General features: G+C 36.4%; 2 protein-coding genes across 10 annotated transcripts in view; one reads left to right on the plus strand and one right to left on the minus strand.

The window, feature by feature from the left end:
- The window catches only part of LOC124985314 (jerky protein-like), a 51,090-nt gene extending 39,217 nt beyond the window's left edge, over nt 1-11,873 (minus strand). For 2 of the 4 annotated variants that reach the window (XR_007108840.1, XM_047553939.1), the window contains exons 1-2: nt 11,199-11,746; nt 6,563-6,712 (exon numbers count right to left, since the gene is read on the minus strand). The gene's annotated coding sequence lies outside the window, so the exon portion shown is untranslated. The other 2 variants (XM_047553940.1, XM_047553941.1) reach the window with 2 other exon arrangements.
- Nucleotides 11,874-12,046: 173 nt separating this feature from the next.
- Kif20b (kinesin family member 20B) overlaps nt 12,047-18,078 on the plus strand; it is a 70,142-nt gene continuing 64,110 nt past the window's right edge. For 4 of the 6 annotated variants that reach the window (XM_047554536.1, XM_047554539.1, XM_047554541.1 and 1 more), the window contains exons 1-5: nt 12,047-12,119; nt 13,695-13,857; nt 16,036-16,122; nt 16,215-16,331; nt 17,321-17,459. In XM_047554536.1, coding sequence (XP_047410492.1) covers nt 13,711-13,857; nt 16,036-16,122; nt 16,215-16,331; nt 17,321-17,459 — 490 coding nt within the window. In that variant the 5' untranslated portion in view covers nt 12,047-12,119; nt 13,695-13,710. The remainder of the gene's footprint in view (nt 12,120-13,694; nt 13,858-16,035; nt 16,123-16,214; nt 16,332-17,320; nt 17,460-18,078) is intronic. The other 2 variants (XM_047554537.1, XM_047554538.1) reach the window with 2 other exon arrangements.

The raw sequence follows: 18,078 nt of genomic DNA on the forward strand, positions 1-18,078 counted from the left end.
TCCTCTACTAGTTACCTTTGTACCTTTAAGTAATGTACTTAAACATCTAGATCCTGTTTCTTTATCTCTCTCTCTCTTTTTTTTTTTTTTTTTGCAGTGCTGGGGATTGAACCTTGTGCTTGAAAGGCAAGCACTCTACCAAATGAGTTATATCCCCAGCTCCTCTTCATCTCTCAATTTCCATTTTGTAAGACTGAGATATCATAGACCCAAACCTTCCTGTTGCTTCTCTTCTTTCACTTTCTCTCTGTATTTCTGGTGGGCAAAATCTCCTATGCCTTATAAAATTTAATTCCAACTCTTTTAAAATAATATAGAGGGCTCTTTATAATCTTGTCCTGCTATTTTTCCATATTGTACCATTATTCACTTGAGTTAGACTTACAGTCATACTGAAATATGTATGTGTATGTATTTATAGTTTTTGGAAGCTTTTGTGAGCTCTTGTCTTTTTTCTCATTGCTTCATTTCTTTCCATCGTTTGGAATGGTCTCTCCCTGTAATTCACTGGGAAGTTCTATTATTCGTTTTAGTCTACACACTACTTTAAAAAATCTTCCCTGGTAGGTGTCATTTGTTTTTAATTTTTATTTTTACAGACTGCATTTTGATTCATTGTACACAAATGAGGTACAACTTTTCATTTCTATGGTTATACACAATGTAGATTCACACCATTCATGTAATCATACATATACATAGGGTAATACTGTTTGTCTCAGTCTACTCTCTTTCCTTCCCCCACATCCTTAGGTGTCATTTATTAAATAAAGAGATTTTTAATGAATGTCTGCCATGTGTAAGGCACTGCTAGGTGTCAGGGCTTCAGTAGTCTAAGACAGATACTATTGAGCTTGCATTCTTAGTAACTTAATAAAATCAACCACCACTATGAAACCTACTATGTATGAGGATTGTACTGAATAACTCACATATTCTATTTCAATATTCACAGAAACTTTATGAGACTTGGAGAAGTTTAACATCCATCCTGGGGTTACACCCTGTAAATGTTGAGCTTCTATTCAAACTGAAGTCTGACTTTACAAAGTCACTACTCCTAAGTTATATTCACTATGCTCCCAGTACTCCTTGTACACTTCTATAACACTTGTCATATTATTTTGAAGTTGTGTGTAGATTTCATCATATGACCACAGGACATAAAAAAACCCTGTGTGGTAGCTGGGTATGGTGGCACATGCCTATAACCCCAATTATTCAGGAGGCTGAGACAGGGGGATCAAGACCAGTCTAGGAAACTCAGTAAAAAAAAGTGGGTGTTGGGGGTTGCCTGGGAATGCAGCTTGGTCACAGAATGATTACCTAGCATGCTAGCGTGCTTGAGGCCCTTAGCTTAATACCCAAGATTTAAAAAAGAAAAGAAAAAGAAAAAAGATCTTTATTTTTTAGTTTTCTCAGGATGGTGCAGAACTAGTACTAGATGCACAGAAGAGAAGTTAATACATTATACAAAATGGATTCATTAAGGCATTAGAGATTAGTTCTTTCCTGAAACACTAGATTGAGGAAGGCTGCTTTAGACTAAAGGCTTCTCGGGGTAGAGACATCTATCACATAGGGTATATTTGATAAATTTGTGATGAATATATTCTCAGTAATTTGAGGAATGTAAAGTGAATTGCTTTAATCCTACTATTGAAGGTACTTTGTAGCAGGAGTTAAGAACCCAGTCTTCTCTTGACAGAATTCCAGGAGTGCTAGATTCAAACACTGAGAGGCAGTAGAATGAGGGGGTTTAATGTTATAGACACTGGAGACTACCTGGATTTCAATTCCACTATTTACTAATTAATTAAATTTAAACAAGTTATTTTTAAATAAGTATCAGCTACTTTTTTGGGGAATAACAGGGATTGAACTCAGGGGCACTTGATCACTGAGCCACATCCCCAGTCCTGTTTGATATTTTATTTAGAGACAGGGTCTCACTGAGTTGCTTAGCACCTCACTTATGCTGAGTTTGGTTTTGAACTTGCAATCCTCCTGCCTCAGCCTCCTGAGCTGGGAGTACAGGCGTGTGCCACCACACCCAGCTAAATAAGTGCCAGCTACTTTCATAAGTAACTTTATTACCTGATTTAATCTTTTTAACATCTCTGTGAGGAAGATACTTTTTACTTTACTTTTTACTTTTTTTACTTTAATAGCTCTATGCTCCAGTTTCTTCCTTTGTTAAGTGGGGATAATAATAATAATGAATTACCTCATGCGGTTACTTTTAGGATTAAAATGAGTAGAAGTTGCTTAGAATATATCTGGCACACAGAAAGTTAGCTTTTACAAATATACATCATTTTTTTATGTTCTGCATTATTGTTCTTCATGAACACTGTATTTTTACAAATTGAAGCTTTGTAGCAATGCTGTGTAAAGCAGGTCTATTAATGCAATTTCTCCACCATTTCAAAATTTTTATTATTATTTTATCTGTTGTAAGATGATCTGATCAATGATCATTGATGTTACTATTTAGCTGTTCTGGGATACCACAAGTCTCACCTAAATGGGTGAGCTTCAATGTGCATTTTCTGACTGCCCCACTGACTGGTTGTTTCTTTTTTCTCTGTCCTCAGGACTCCCCATTCTCTAAGACACAACAATACTGAAGTTAGATCAAGTAATAACCCCTACAATGGTCTTGTTCACGTTCAAGTGAAAGGAAGAACTGCACATCTTTCACCTTCAATCAAAAGCTAGAAATGAGGAAGCTTTGTGAGGAAGGCATGTCAAAAGCCAAGCTAGGCCAAAAGCTAGAGGCCTCCTCCTCTAAATAGTTAGCTAACTTGTGAAATGCAAAGAAAAGTTCTTGAAGGAAGTTATTAGGGTTACTCCAAAGAACACATAAATGATAAGAAAGTGAAACAGTTTTCATTGCAGATATGAAGAAAGGTTTAATGGTATGGATAGAAGATCAACTAACATTCCCTTAAAATCAAAGCCTAATTCAGAGCAAGGCCCTCTCTCCAACTCTATTAAGTCCTAGGGAGGCAAGGAAGCTGCAGGAGAGTTTAAAGCAGCAGGAATTGCCTCAAGAGGTTTAAGGAAAGACAGAGTATCCACAAAATAAAAGTGTAAGGTAAAATAGCAAGTGCTGATATTAAAGCTGCAGCAAGTTATCCAGAAAATCTAGCTAAGATCATCGATGAAGGGAACTACCCGAAATGATAGATTCTCAATGTAGGCAACACAGCCTTTACACTGGAAGGTGCCATCTAGGACTTTATGGCTAAAGAGAAGTCAATGCTTTGCTTCAAGCTTCAAAGGACAGGTTAACTCATTTGTTAGAGGATAATGCAGCTGGTGATGCAGCTGGTAATGCAGATGGAGCCAATACTCAACTATCATTCTGAAAATCCTAGTGACCTTAAGAATTATACTAAGTCTACTCTGCCTGGTTGCTACTAAGAGAACAATAAATCTATATGACTGCACATTCATTTACAACCTGGTTTGTTAAATACTTTAAGTCCACAGTTGAGACCTATTGCAAAAACACCACCACCACACACACACACACACACACATCCCCCAATAACTACCAACCAACCAATCAACAAAACACCTTTCTATGAGGGAAGGAGGAGATTAAAAATAAATTTAAAAAGTCCCTTTCCAATGTACCTGATCACCCAAGAGCTCTGATGGAGATGTATGGAATTACTGTTGTTTTCTTTCTGTTTTTTCTTTTTTTTTTTTTTAATGTTTTTTAGTTGTTGACGGATCTTTATTTTTATTATTTATATACAGTGCTGAGAATCGAACCCAGTGCCTCACACATGCTAGGCGAGTGCTCTACCTTTGAGCCAAAACCCCAGCCATTATTGTTGTTTTCATGTCTGCTAATACAAGGTTCATTCTGCAGCCCATGGATCAAAATCAAAAGTATTTCATCTGGTAAGTCTTACTATTTAAGAAATGCATTGTGTAAGGCTACTGTTGCCATAGGTAGAGACTTCTTTGATGATCTGGGCAAAGTAAATTGAAAACCTTCTGGCAAGGATTAATTATTCTAGTTGCCATTAAGAACATCCATGTTGGGCATGGTGGTACATGCCTAAAATCCCAGCTACTTGGGAGACTGAGGTAAGAGGACTGCAAGCTCCATAACAGTCTGTGTAACTTAGCAAGACCCTAACTCAAAATAAAATAAAAAGGGCTGGGGATGAAGCTCAATAGCAGAGCACTTAGCTAGTATATGCTAGGCCTTGGTTCAAAATTCAGTACTGCAAAAAGAAAAAAAAGAACATTTTTGATTCATGGGAGGTCCAAATATAAACCTTAACTTGGAAGGTCTAGACTCCAACCTTTATGAATGACCTTGAAGGGCTCAAGTCTTCAGTGGAGGAAGTGAATTACAGATGTGGAAGAAACAGCAAAAGAAATAAAATTAGAAGTGGAGCCTGAAGATGTAGTTGAATTGCTATAATCCTATGATAAAACTTTATTTTTTTCTTTGGTACTGGGGATTGAATTCAAGAATGCTTTAACACTGAGCTACATTCCTAGCACTGTTTATTTTTTATTTTGAGACGGGGTCTTGCTAAACTTCTGAGACTGGCCTTGCATCTGTGATCCTCCTGTCTTAGCCTCCTGAATTGCTGGGGTTACAAGAGTGCATCACTGTGCCTGCCTACAATAAAACTTTAAAAGAGGAGAAATTTTTTCTTATGGATGAGCAAAAAAGTGGTTTCTTGAGATAAAATCTACTCCTGGTACAGAAGCTGTGAACACTGTTGAAATGATACCAAAGGAATTAGAATATTACATAAATTTATTTTTTAAAGTAGTGGCAGAGTTTGAGGAAAGAAGTTCTACTATGGGTAAAATGCTATTAAACATTTCATGCTTTAAAGAAATTTTTTTGTGAAAGGAAAAGTCAATTGATGTGGCAAAATTCATTGATGTATTTTTTAAAAAATATTTTTCAGTTATAGATGACACAATATCTTTATTTACTTATTTATTTTTATGTGGTGCTGAGGATTGAACCCAGTGCCTCACACCTGCAAGGCAAACACTCTGCCACTGAGCTACAACCCCAGCCCTTCACTGATACTTTAAGAAATTGCCACAACCACTCCATTTAGCAACCACCACTCTGATTAATCAGCAGTCATCAACTCTGAGATGAGATCTTCCACCAGCAAAAAAGATTACAAATAGTTGAATGCTCAGATGGTTGTTGGCATTTTTTTTTTAAAACAATAATGTATTTTTAAATTATGTACATTTAAAAAACTTAAAATGCTATTGCATACTTACTAGACTACACAACACTAAAAACATAACTATTTTTTTCTCTGTACTGAGGATTGAACCAGGGGTGCTTTATCACTGAACTACATCCTCAGTCCTGTTTATTTTTTATTTTAGACAGGGTCACACTAAATTGCTTAGGGCATGACTAATTTGCTGAAGCTGGCTTTGAACTTGCAATCTTCCTATCTCAGTCTCCTTAGTCACTGGAATTACAGGTGTGGGCCATGGTGCCTGGTTTAAACATAACTTTTATAAGCATTGGGAAACCAAAAAATTTGTGACTTGCTTTATCGTAGTATTCACTTTATTTTGATGGTCTGGAATGGAACCCACAATATCACCAAGGTATGCCTTTATTACCAGCAGAAGCTATGACCAGGCCAGAAAATCAGCTTGATGTACTTTATCAATATTTTCTTTTTATGCTAATGTTTATTATAAGAACACAGAAAGAATTCTCTGGAATAGGAACTTTCTCTTCTTGTTTTAGAAAACATCAAAGTTGCAGGGTATGGTGGAGCACACTTGTAATCCCAGTGGCTTGGAGGTTGAGGCAGGAGGATTTCGAGGTCAAAGCTAGCTTCAGTAAAAGCAAGGTGCTTAGCAACTCAGTGAGACCCTGTCTCTAAGTAAAATACAAAATAGGGGGCTGGGGAGATAGCTCAGTTGGTAAAGTGCCTGCCTTGCAGGTACAGGGCCCTGGGTTTGATCCCCAGCACTGCCAAAAAAAAAAAAAAAAAAAAAAAAAATACAAAATAGGATTGGGGATGTGACTCAGTGGTTGAGTGCCCCTGAGTTCAATCTCCAGTACCAAAAAAACAAAAAAACAAAAAAAAGAAAATATCAAAGTTATTTTACAAAGTTGAAAGATTGACACAATGTATGCCATTATTCATTTCATGTAGATTTATCAATTATTAATATTTTGCTGTATTTATTTTCTTTTTTCCTTTGTTTGTTTTTAAGGCAGTACTGGGGATTGAAACTACGGATACTCTACCACACTCCAGTTCTTTTTAAAACATTTTTTATTTTGAGACAGGGTCTCAATAAGTTGCTGAGGCTGGCTTCGAAATTGCGATTCTCCTGCCTCAGTCTCCCTTGTTACTGGGATTACAGGTGTGAGTCAACATTCCTGGCTGCTACATTTGTTTTCTATTTTGTTTTTGTGTTTCACTTTTGTCAAAAAAAAAAAAAACCTTCTTGGCCACATTGGCTTTGTTTCTCTAAGGCAAAACCTAGTGGTTGGTGCTGAAATAGAAAATGCAGGAAAGAATACCTCTGAAATCTGTCCTCTGTTTTATATCTTCTGTGCCATTTCCCAAGTTCACATCATCATCATCTCTTGCTGGGATGACTGCAAAAATCTTCTAACTGGTTCAACAGCATCCTCCTTGGCTGCCTCTAATCTCTTCTCTGGGAGATTAACCTTTTCAAAAGAGAGATGCAGACTGAATTGTACTGTGCTCAGCATTAAAATAGTTCAGTAGCATTTCATAAAACCCCAAAAGTAAGTTGTCTGACTGGATCTGTTCTTAGATCATCCAAATTCATTCCTCACCATTCTTCTCACAGTTTCCACATCAGCCTTCATTTACTGATTAACAAATATATGCTTGGAATGCATTTACAGAGTCATGAAGGATAAACCAGGTACTGAGAGAAACACAGTTCTTATACTCACAGAACTTACACTTTGGGTGAAGGAGATAGCATAGTAAAAATAAACAAATACAGTAATTGTTAATTGTAATAAGTAAAAACCTGCAAATAACAAAAAAGGCCCTCTTGAGATAAAGTGATCAGGAAAGTCTTCTCTAAGAAAGTAGTATTTTACATGAGATCCAAAGGAGGAAGAGAATGAGCCATCTAACGAATGGGGAAGAGAGAATTCAGGTACAGAGAACAACCCATGAAAAAGTTCTTGCATGCTGGAAAGAACAGTCTTTGAACTACCCAGAGAAGATCAATTTACTACATAAAGTAAGAAGGAAGTGAAGGTGGTTGGCGCCTGATTTTGTAGGGCTTGATAGGCAATGGTAAAGATTAGAATTTCATTCCCTTCTTTTCTTATTTGAAAATCTCAAAATTATTTTAAAAAGTTGAAAACATGACACAATCTTCACGTTATACTTTTCACCTAGATTCATCAATTATTAATATTTTGTCACATTTACTTTCTATTTTGTTTTTGTGTTAAAAAAATTTTTTTTGTCAAATCTTTTGTTTTTCTTTTCTTCTTCTTTTTAGTATTGGGGATTAAACTGGGGTACCTTACCATTAAGCTACATCACCAGCCCTTTTATTTTTTAATTTTGAGACAGGGTCTCATTAAGTTGCTAAGGCTGGCCTTTAATTTACAATCCTCCTGCCTCAGACTCCTTTGTCACTAGAATTATAGGTGAGCATCATTTCCTCTGGCTTTTGTCAGATCTTCTGAAAGCAAGCTGTAGATACTGTGACACTTTGCTGCTAAATAAATCAACAAGTACATTCTAAAAACAAAGCCATTCTTCCACATAATTACAAATTCATTGTCACACATAACTTAAAACTGATCCAATACCATACGTAGTTCATGCTTAAATTTCCTCAATTGTCCATGAAATACATTTTGCAATTACTTTAAAAGGAGATATATAAACCAATCAAGAGACATGAGTTTCAGTTAGGTATTTTCTCCCAACTAAAGCAATCTTCCATCTTGTTCTTCATGTCATGACATGTTGAAGAGCCTGTGATTGCTGTCTTGTACAATAGTCTACATTATTGTTGTTTTTTCTTATTGCTTCCTTATTAGATTCATGACAAACATTTCTGGTACAAATATTCTCACTTGGTTAAGTTATGTCTAATAATTCTCTTCACTGCAAAACTGCTTTTCCACTTATAATTAAGAAATAATCTGTAGGGTCATTCTTTGGAAATAGTGCTAATGTCTTATTTCTCAACAACTTTTCAGTTAATATATATTATTTGTTGTTGTTTAAAACAAGTAGAAAAACAAACTCATACTGTTTCTTTTACTATGTGCTCAAAACATGGACCATTTCTGTGATTCCAAAGTGTGCATGGATTTCTAACCACCAGTAAGCAAGCAAATAATTTTGTGTGGACAGAAGCTGGACAATCTCTGACTCAATTTTGATAAAATCAAACAGTAAGTAGCATCAGATCCCACAGGTTGTAGGCTCAGTCCCACAAACCTTTCCCTATTTCATTCAGTTACAAGTCTAGGTCTCTGCAACTTCTGACTGACCATTTACAATTGGGGTTCCTATAACTCCCTCCTCAGATTTGATGAATTTTGCTAAAGCAGCCCACAGGATTCAGGGAAACACTATATTTACATTTACCAGTTTATCGTAAAGGACATTTTAAATTATATAAATAACCAGCCGGATAAAACAAAACATTGGGTGAGGTCTGGAAGAGTCCCAAGCTCAGGAGGTTTTGACCACATGGAATTGGGGTGTGCCACCCTCCTGGTTGATAGATGAGATCTCGTTTATCTTCCTGAAAGATTCCATGTGTTCAGTAGTCTAGAAGCTCTCGGAATCCTTTCCTTGTAGGTGTTTATGGAATCTTCATTGCATAGGCATAAAGCATGGAAAACCGTGTAGATATGTGATTGTACAAAAAGTATATGATCTAATGCTAATAGACAGAGTAGGGGAAACCCAGCAACATCTGTCTGTCCACATTTCTTTTGGCCTCTCTGACCAACATTCCTTCCTTTTGGGCATTCTTCTTCTGAAATAGAGGTCTTATGACTTACTATTAGACAGAGTAGGTTGGAGAATTTCTTTATGGCCAGCACCAAGACAGAGAGGTGGGGTAAAATCAAGGTTTCTATGATGCATCTTTGGGAAAAGAAATTCTAGTTTTTATGGCCTGCCTTGGGGAGGAGGTTATAAGTCAGAAACCATGGATGAAAACCAAAATACGTACATTATACTATAATGCATACATACCTGTGATAAGGTTTAATTTATAAATTAGGTAAAGTAAGAGCTTAAGAATACAAATAAAATAGGACAATTAAAATATACTGTAATAAAAGTTATCTGAGTGTGGTCTGTTCTTCTAAAATACATTGTACTGTACTCACTTTTTGTGATGATATGAGATGATACAATGCTTACATGATGAGATTAAGTGAGGTTAATGATGCAGGCCTTGTGTCCCATTAGGTTACTACTGACATTCTGATGATGTGTCTCTTGAATGCAGTTAAACCTGGGTAACTGAAATTTGGAAAATGAAACTGTACTCTCTTGTAGCTTTTTTTTTTTTTTTTCCTAAAAGTCATTGAAAGGCTTTAAGCAAGGGGGAGATGTGATCATTTGCATTTTGAGATTACTTTGGTGGCTCTGTGATAGTGTGGAGAGGTGCAGCACCTAAAGCTGGCTTGTCCAGTGGTAGGCTGAGGTCTTCTGCACAATGGAAAGATAAATGAATAGGAGGACTCAAAGATGATTTTTAACTTGTGTAACTGGGTAGATACATAGTGGTGTCATTTACTCAGATGGAGATTAGGGAGGAGAGGGTTTGGAGTTGTTAGTGAAAAACTGAGAGTCTCACACTAAATATGTTAAATTAGATATGTTACACATTCAATTAAAGATGTTAAGTGAGTACTAGAATATTTCTGTCTAGTTGGAGCTCTGAGGAGAGGTCTGGAGAGGATAAGAAATTTAGGTGTCAGCACTATAAAGATGCTATTTAAATCCGCAAGTTGACAGGATTGCTAGAGCAACACTGTGCAGGAACGAAAAGGGGACTCAGGTTCTGAGAACTCATATAATTTAGAGGTTGGGTAGAAGAGAGAGAAAAAAGGAGATTCAGATGGTTAGAGAGGTTAGGAATACAAAAGGAGAGTAGTAACCCAACACCAAATGAAGACTGTCTTAAGGCTGAAATATTTAATTGTGTGGATGAAACATTCAACTGGAACTCTGCTGGGAGCTGGAATAAGATGACAGAAAATCCACTGAATTTTCGGTACCTCTTTTCCCTTGTTCATTTCTCTTTCTTACCTATTTAACTGCTAATCTTCCTTAAAGATCCACATCAAATATTTGCTCAGGTTTCCCTATGTATAGGTAACCTTGTATATGTATATTCCCTATGTATATGTAACCTTGCTCAGGTTACAGCTATGTATAGCTGTAAGCTCCTAACCATTCAAAACAGTTGTAATTTCTCAATTTTTTTGTATTCAAATTTGATTGCTTCTCCCATTAGATTGTAGACGCTTTGAGGGTTAGTGTCTATGTTTCCCTTCTCCACTGTCTCTACCCTCTAGCATAGAGCAGATTTTAAACAAATATTTCCGTAATAATAAATAAATGTAGCAACTGGAGGGTTTAAGAGTTGGGAATCAGTGACAACTAGCAAAAAGCACTGTGGAGTAAGACACAAAGCAGGGATTCAGGGATAGACTTGCCTGAAGGAGCAATAGAGAATATGACAGAGCCCATTCAAAAGTTTCTACTTTGTCTCCCCTATTTTCTTCCATTTTACACATACATTTCTTTGTGCAAATTTCATCCAGGTTCTGCATCCTCTTCTCTACTTCAGGCTCAATTGGTTCACCTCAAATTTGACTATTTTGTGGGGAAAGATGAAAAACTGAATGGAACAATGGGAAGTTAAGGAAAAGGTAAGTGATGGGAGATGTAAATACAGTATGATAATGGAAGGAAAATGGTAAGCTCATCAAACTATGTGTTTCAAAAATGCTTCTAACCAAGTAAAATAGTTGAAAATGAGACCATACATAAGGGTGTGTCTGTGTCCTGAAATCCTTCAGCTTAATTTAAATCTCCCTCCATTTGCCTTTAAGCCCATTACTTAACATTGTGAACTTAGTTTCCTCAGAATTTATAAAATGGGATAATAATAGTACCTACCTCAAAGGGTTCTCAGGGTCAGTGAGACAATCCATTTTATAAGCTTAGCACCATGATGGCACAAATAAGCGCTCAATTTATGTCAGTTATTTTTCTTTAAAAGCAAGTAGTTAGGAGACAGCCTAAGAATAGTTGCCATATAAGTGTAATAGTAAAGATCATCGCACTCAAATAAAGAGGATCACTTTAACAGAAGCAGAGAAGGATGCACTGGCACTTACATTTAGGGCACTGCAAAGACCATGCCTATGATAAGACTAACAGCATAACGCCTTGCAGCGGTAGCTGATTTATACTCAGAAAGGCCAAAAAATATATTTCAAAAAAAAAATAAAGAAAGAAAATGCTCATAAAAATCTATTCTGGGAAAAATGTGTTTGGTCCGTGAGACCGCTGTCTACAGGTAGGCTCACGCGGCGAGGGAAGTGACCCCGGATCCCGACTTGAGGAGTCTTTTCCGGCCCCCGCGGGGACAGGACCCGGAGGTGACTAGCCCGCCATTCTTTGGCCCGTCCCTGGGGAGGCGCGAGAATAAGTGCGGCAGCAGAGGCCTCACCTCTGGGCCTTCGCCACGTCTTTCTTGTCTCAGGGATGGAATCCGAGACCTGCGTCCCAGCCAACAGAAGGTGACACCTATCGTGGCCGCGAGGAGCCCTGAGGGAAGTTAGAGCCTGGGTGCCGCCCACCAGCACGTCTCTGCCCATTGGTCGCCTCGGGTTCCAAGACCCGCCCCCAGATTTGAAAGCTTCTTCCGGGAGCCGCTGGAGAACCCTCAGCGCAGCCGGCGGCACTCCCGAGTGCGCTGCGGAGGCCCCACCCACTCCCAGCGTTCAGTGCGGTGCCCTGGCCGCCATTGTTTGAATTTGAAAACCAAAACATCGCGGTGCTGCACGCGGGTCGGGCGTCTGGGCGATGTTGCAGGTGAGAAGGTGACCTAGGGTAGGGTAGGGGAGCGGAGGGGGAGGTGGGTGACTGCATGTGTTGCTGCGGGGTAAACGGCTGTAGCATTGTCAGTGGTTTCTGGTGGGGTTCGTGACGCCCCTGTCAGTAACTGGTTGCAGAGCCGTGGGGCGCGGCGAGGGCTGAGCCCCACTCTGTGGGTTAGGGTTTAAACCTCGTCTCTGCAGCCTCTCAGCTGAGCGATGAAGGTCAATTTATTTTCTCTCTTCCGGTCGCTTTCCTCCTCTTTTAAGAGGAGGTAATCAAAGTGTCTACTTAGGGCTGTCGTGAAGATTAAATGATAGTGTTTAAAGTTGTTAGAAATGTTGCTGGCACATAAGTTGATATTACTTCTTTGCAATTACTATTTTTTTTATTATTGTGGTTGCTTCTATTGTTGAGGAACAAGCCTCTTATCAAACCAACTTTACCGAATCCTTGAAGAGAGCAATTTGTTACACAGGTGACATGGCCTCTCAGTAGTTAGCCCAAGGTGCCATTCCAGGTGGACTCTAAATGGCTAAAAAATGCTTATTTGGGCTATATTCACAGCAAATGGTTGAGTACGAATTTGAGTTGGACAACCCTAGCTGCTTTATGAATTAAGGACTTTAAAGCTAAACTTCTCATATTCTAAGTAGAAGTAAACACCTGTGGATGCCCATTACTAACTACCCTTTTCAGCCAGGAACCCTAGTTCGTGATTCATTTTCTGGATGTTTTATAGTCTTATTACAGAACAGAACTTTCTCCCTGGTATTGAGGAACTAGTATGTGTTAGTAAATATTTAAATGTTGATTTTTTTTTTTTTTCTGTTAAGGTTGCCCTTAAGTTTATCTTTAAGTTTAGTGATTTGACGTTTAATTAGTTGTAATAGGTTACTGATGCATTATTTCATGTTCAACTTAAGACCTGTGGTATTCCTGGTATGTATGTATGTATGCTTGTATGTATTTATTGGGTCCTGGGAATGGAACCCAGAATCACATGCTGGTTAGGCAAATGCACTATGGTTGAACTACAGTCCCAACCCCAGTACTGTTCTCAATACATTGGGATACATTATTTCACTTTTTGTGTGCTCTTGAAAGAATTAGACTGAAAATAAAATTTCCAGATAACTGAGTTTAACTGTCAAGTGCTACAAAATATGTGACATTCTTCAGAAGACACTAACTTAAAATAATGGCAGATTATAATTCACTCTGATCTCATTGCCATTTGATTTCTATGAGGATTTAGGCAGAGTAAACTTTGATTTTCTTATTTCTTTATTCAAGAAATCTCTTTGGATGTATCTACGTATAGGTTGGGTCAAATGAACAGTAATATACGCTGTGTTCAATATTATTTGATTCAGAATCTGAAAATATAATTTGGTCCTTTGTCCATAGGTTATCTTGTTAGAAATGAAACAGTGTAATGTTTTCCCTCTATAAAATCTAGTTATTTGTGGGGAAGTAGTGGGTTGGATTGTACACTTTTAAAATCATGTGTGGCTTGCATATTGACTTACTAAAGTTGTCTAAAGAAGATATTCTTTATCTTCTTTAAAGAAGTTTTTCTTGCAGAATGGAATCTAATTTGGATCAAGATGGACTCCCTAGACCATCTTATGTTTTTAGTGCTGACCCAATTGCAAGACCTTCGGAAATAAATTTTGATGGCATTAAGCTTGATCTCTCTCATGAATTTTCCTTAGTTGCTTCAAACACTGAGGTAAGTACAAATAAATATAAGAAAAGTATTATATTGATTATCATGATTCAGGGGAAATGTGTGCATGTGACTAGAACAAAAATTGCCAGCCTTTCTAGGTTTAAGGCCACCTTGTATTTCAGCAACTTTTTCACGGAGACTTAGTTCAAAAGAAATACATAAAAGTTTCTTTTCAAGTTAGCTCTCAACAACCTAATAAGTACCCTTTTTGCCCTAACTTGGTTACAATTTGGAAAAAAAAAATTAAATGTTTTTAGAATTTTATTTTTTGATAATTGCACTTACAAATGGAATATTTGTGTCACTATATTGTGACATTTGCTTTTTTTGTGGTGGTCTGGAACTGAACCTGCAATGTCTCTGAGGTATTCTTGTATAACCAGTAGACCTTTCTGCCAGTAAGAAACTGTCAGTGTAGCATTGAAATAAATCTTGAAATTAGGTGGTCTTAGCTCTCTAAATTTCTAATATATCAAAATTGTTGGAGTAGTCTGTACTTTCCATTTCTATATTTTAAAATGATGAATTTGTCCATCTCTTCAAAAAAGTTTGCCAAAAACAAAAACAAAAACAAAAAACTTTGATTAAGATTGCATTGAATCTGTGCATCAGTTTTGGAAGAATCTATCTTAATAATATTGAGTTTAGTTTGGTCTCTTAATTTCTCTCTTCAGTGTTTTGTTGTTTTTAGTATACAGGTCTTTCACTTTTATTGTTCCAATTTATTCGTAAATATTTTGGAATTTTTGATACTATTGTGAATGGTGGTGTTTTCTTAAAATCAGTTTCTAGTTAGAAACTACCCAGTTGTGATAGAAAAACATTTGATTTTGCATAGTGTTTTGCTGCATTGTTAAACTCATTTAATTATTCTTGTAGCTTTTTATTTGTCAGATTTTGTAGGCAGATGTTCATGTTGTCTATTAGTAAAAATTTTCTCATCTCCCAGTTCGGATGTGTTTTCTTTCTTATTTATTTTCACTGATAACACCAACTAGAACTGTTCTAGTACAGTATGCTATAGAAGTGATGAAGTAGAAATCCTTTGTCTTGTTACTCTTCTTAGATTCAGTCTTTTACAAGTATGATGTTAGCTGTAGTTTTTCTCTAAGTGCCCTTTATTAGGGTCAGTTTCCTTCTGTTCTGCTTTGTTGAGGCTCTACACTGCATGAATGTTGAATTTTGTCAAGTGCTTTTTTTATATCTATAAAATTTCTTGTTTTCTTAACATGGTAAATTGTTCTAATTGATTTTTAAATGCTTAAATTGACATTATAGTCCTGAGATAAACTGTTCTTGGCTGTAATGTATTGTCCCATTTTATGTACTAACCAGCATTGTTAGGGAAATTTTGCACCTATCTTAATATGGTATATTCTGTAATTTTTTTCTGAAGATATCCTTATCAGATTATGGTATCAGGTTATGTCAAACTCAAAATTAGTTGAGGTCTTTTCCTGTATTTTCTTAGAAAGTTTATGTATAATTTGTATGATTATTTCCTTAAATGTTTGAGAGAATTTATCAGTTAACTACCAGAGTCTAGAGATTTGTGTGTGTGTGGTGGTGCAATTATTTTTTTTTGATAATAGATGAAATTTCTTAAATAGATATAGGGTTATTCTGATTTTCTAGTTTTTGTATCGGTTTTGGTAAGTTTTGTTTTTCAAGTGATTTTAAAGACATTTCTTTAAAATTATTTTAAAAAGTGAGGTAAGCTCTTTTCTTTCTCAAGGAAACCAAAGAGAATGTCACATTGTAAAAAAGAAATTCTGAATGTATGATGAAATCCAGCATTTATGTTAATAGAATATTCTGATTACGTGTGGTTTATTCTAGGGTTCTATTTTCAACGATTTAGAGTCTTGTTATTATGTTATTAGATATAAAGATTAGAATGTTATGGAGAAAGACTTTTTGCAAACTTAACACAATAATAGAGGAGGTAGAAGAGAGTGAATCTTTTGTGGTATATTTGTTTTCTTAAAAATAGATTTGTTGAGTCTTATAAATAAAATTTAATAACACTTAATGGAAAAATGTTAAAAACAGAAAAGTGTTTGCTTGGAAACTGTATAATCTCAGATTTTTATGTAACTATCAACATTTTTAAAAAAGGTGAGTTCTGAAAAGCTATATTACTTACTTTAAAAATATAATTATTTTGTTCTCCTTTAGGCAAATGTTTTGGAATCTAAAGGTAATCTTCAGGTTTGTCTTCGAATAAGACCATTCACACAATCAGAAAAAGAACATGAGTCTGAGGTTTGTGTTGAATTTAATTGGATTTTAATAGTTTACTTTCACTAAACAGGCAAAATGCCATTGCTCTTATTTATTGTGAGTATGTGTTATAGGGCTGTGTGCATGTTCTGGATTCACAGACCATCCTACTTAAAGATCCTCAAAGCATCCTTGGCCGGTTAAGTGAGAAAAGCTCTGGGCAGATGGCACAGAAATTCAGCTTTTCCAAGGTAAATACTCTGTGAGAATGAAGGTTTTTTTGCGGGGTAGGATGGGGTGTTGAAGCCGGGGGGTGCATGCTGGGGATTAAACCCCAGGGCCTTGTTCATATAAAGTGTGCTCTTTACCACTTAGCTACATCCTCAGTTCCCACCACTTGCTCTTTTTTTTCTTAAAGAGAAACTTTAAAGTTAGGTTAAATTGCTGTAAGATCATATATGATAAACTGTATGTTTTGTGCTTGTGGAAATTAGATCTTTGGTACTGGTAATTTTTCTTAAGAGTAGGACTCAAATTTTAGGTCTGAAGATAATATAATTCAAAGTAGTTAAATCACTGTAATTTTCCTTTTTTTAAAAAAAAATATTTATTTTAGTTGTAGATGGACACAATGCCTTTATTTTATTTATTTGTTTTTATGTGGTGCTGAGGATGGAACCCAGTGCCTCACATGAGCCAGGCAAGCCCACTGAGCCACAACCCCAGCCTTGTAGCCCTGTAATATTCTTAATGGACTTTTTTTTTTTTTTTTTGGTACTAGAGGTTGAGCCCAGAGGTGCATTACCACTGAGCTATATCTCCAGCTCTTTTTATTTGAAGACAGGGTCTCACCAAGTTGCTGAGGGCCTTGCTAAGTTGCTGAGGCTGGCCTCAAATTTGCAATCCTCCTGCCTTAGCCTCCCAAACCTCTGAGATTACAGGCATGGGCCACTTCATTATCTTAAATTTTTTTTTTAAGTTAATTTACAACAATGTTCTTTCTAAAGCTGAAATGAAAACATGACTGACTAAGTGGGTCAAAATTTCATCTTAAATTTGCTGGTAGTAGTTAAATGGTCTATTAAGTGTATATTTTATAGTGGGGATAACAGCACCTTTTTGAGAATAAATCTTATAAAATCAATCTTTAAAGTTTTTTAAATATGAGAGAGAGGGTAGAACCCATTGTGAATATTAAATTGAATTTTCTAAAAAGACTTTCTTAAAAATGTTTTCTTAGGTTTTTGGCCCTGAAACTTCACAGAAAGAATTCTTTCAGGGTTGTATCATGCAGCCAGTAAAAGACCTTTTGAAAGGACAGAGTCGTCTGATTTTTACTTATGGGCTAACCAATTCAGGAAAAACATATACATTTCAAGGTAAGTATTGCTTATTTTGGCTAGAAAGGAAAAAGTAAAAACTTTCAGTATTTTTATAACAGTGGATAGTTAATGTTTTTATCCTCTAGAGTACATGTTTGCTTCATTATTTTATTTTTTTTGCAGTGCTAGGGATTGAACCCAGGGTGCTAAACAGGCATTCTAACACTGAGCTACATCCCCAGCCCTCCATTTTTAATAGCATGTTGAACATGCATAGCTAATAACTTTTTAAAATTTATTTTTGTACCAGGGATTGAGCCCAGGAGTGCTTAACTACTGAGCAACATCCCCAGCCCTATTTTGTATTTTATTTGGAGACAGGGTCTCACTAAGTTACTTAGTGCCTCGCCTTGCTGAGGCTGGCTTTGAACTAGTGATCCGTCTGTCTCAGCCTCCTGAGCTGCTGGGATTACAGGCATACACCATTGTATCTGGTGCCAATTCAGATTTATTTAATCACTTGTGAAACTGCTTTACTTATATGATAGAGAATAAAGTGATGGTAAAAATTCATGAACAAGGATTGATATAATTTAGAGAATTAAGCGTGGATGACCAGTGAGGCACTTAGCTTAATGTTTCATTTTGCTCTTCTACTTTATGAGTGATTGCAAAT

Source organism: Sciurus carolinensis, chromosome 5 (assembly GCF_902686445.1).
Source record: "Sciurus carolinensis chromosome 5, mSciCar1.2, whole genome shotgun sequence".
Classification (NCBI taxonomy): Eukaryota; Metazoa; Chordata; class Mammalia; order Rodentia; family Sciuridae; genus Sciurus; species Sciurus carolinensis.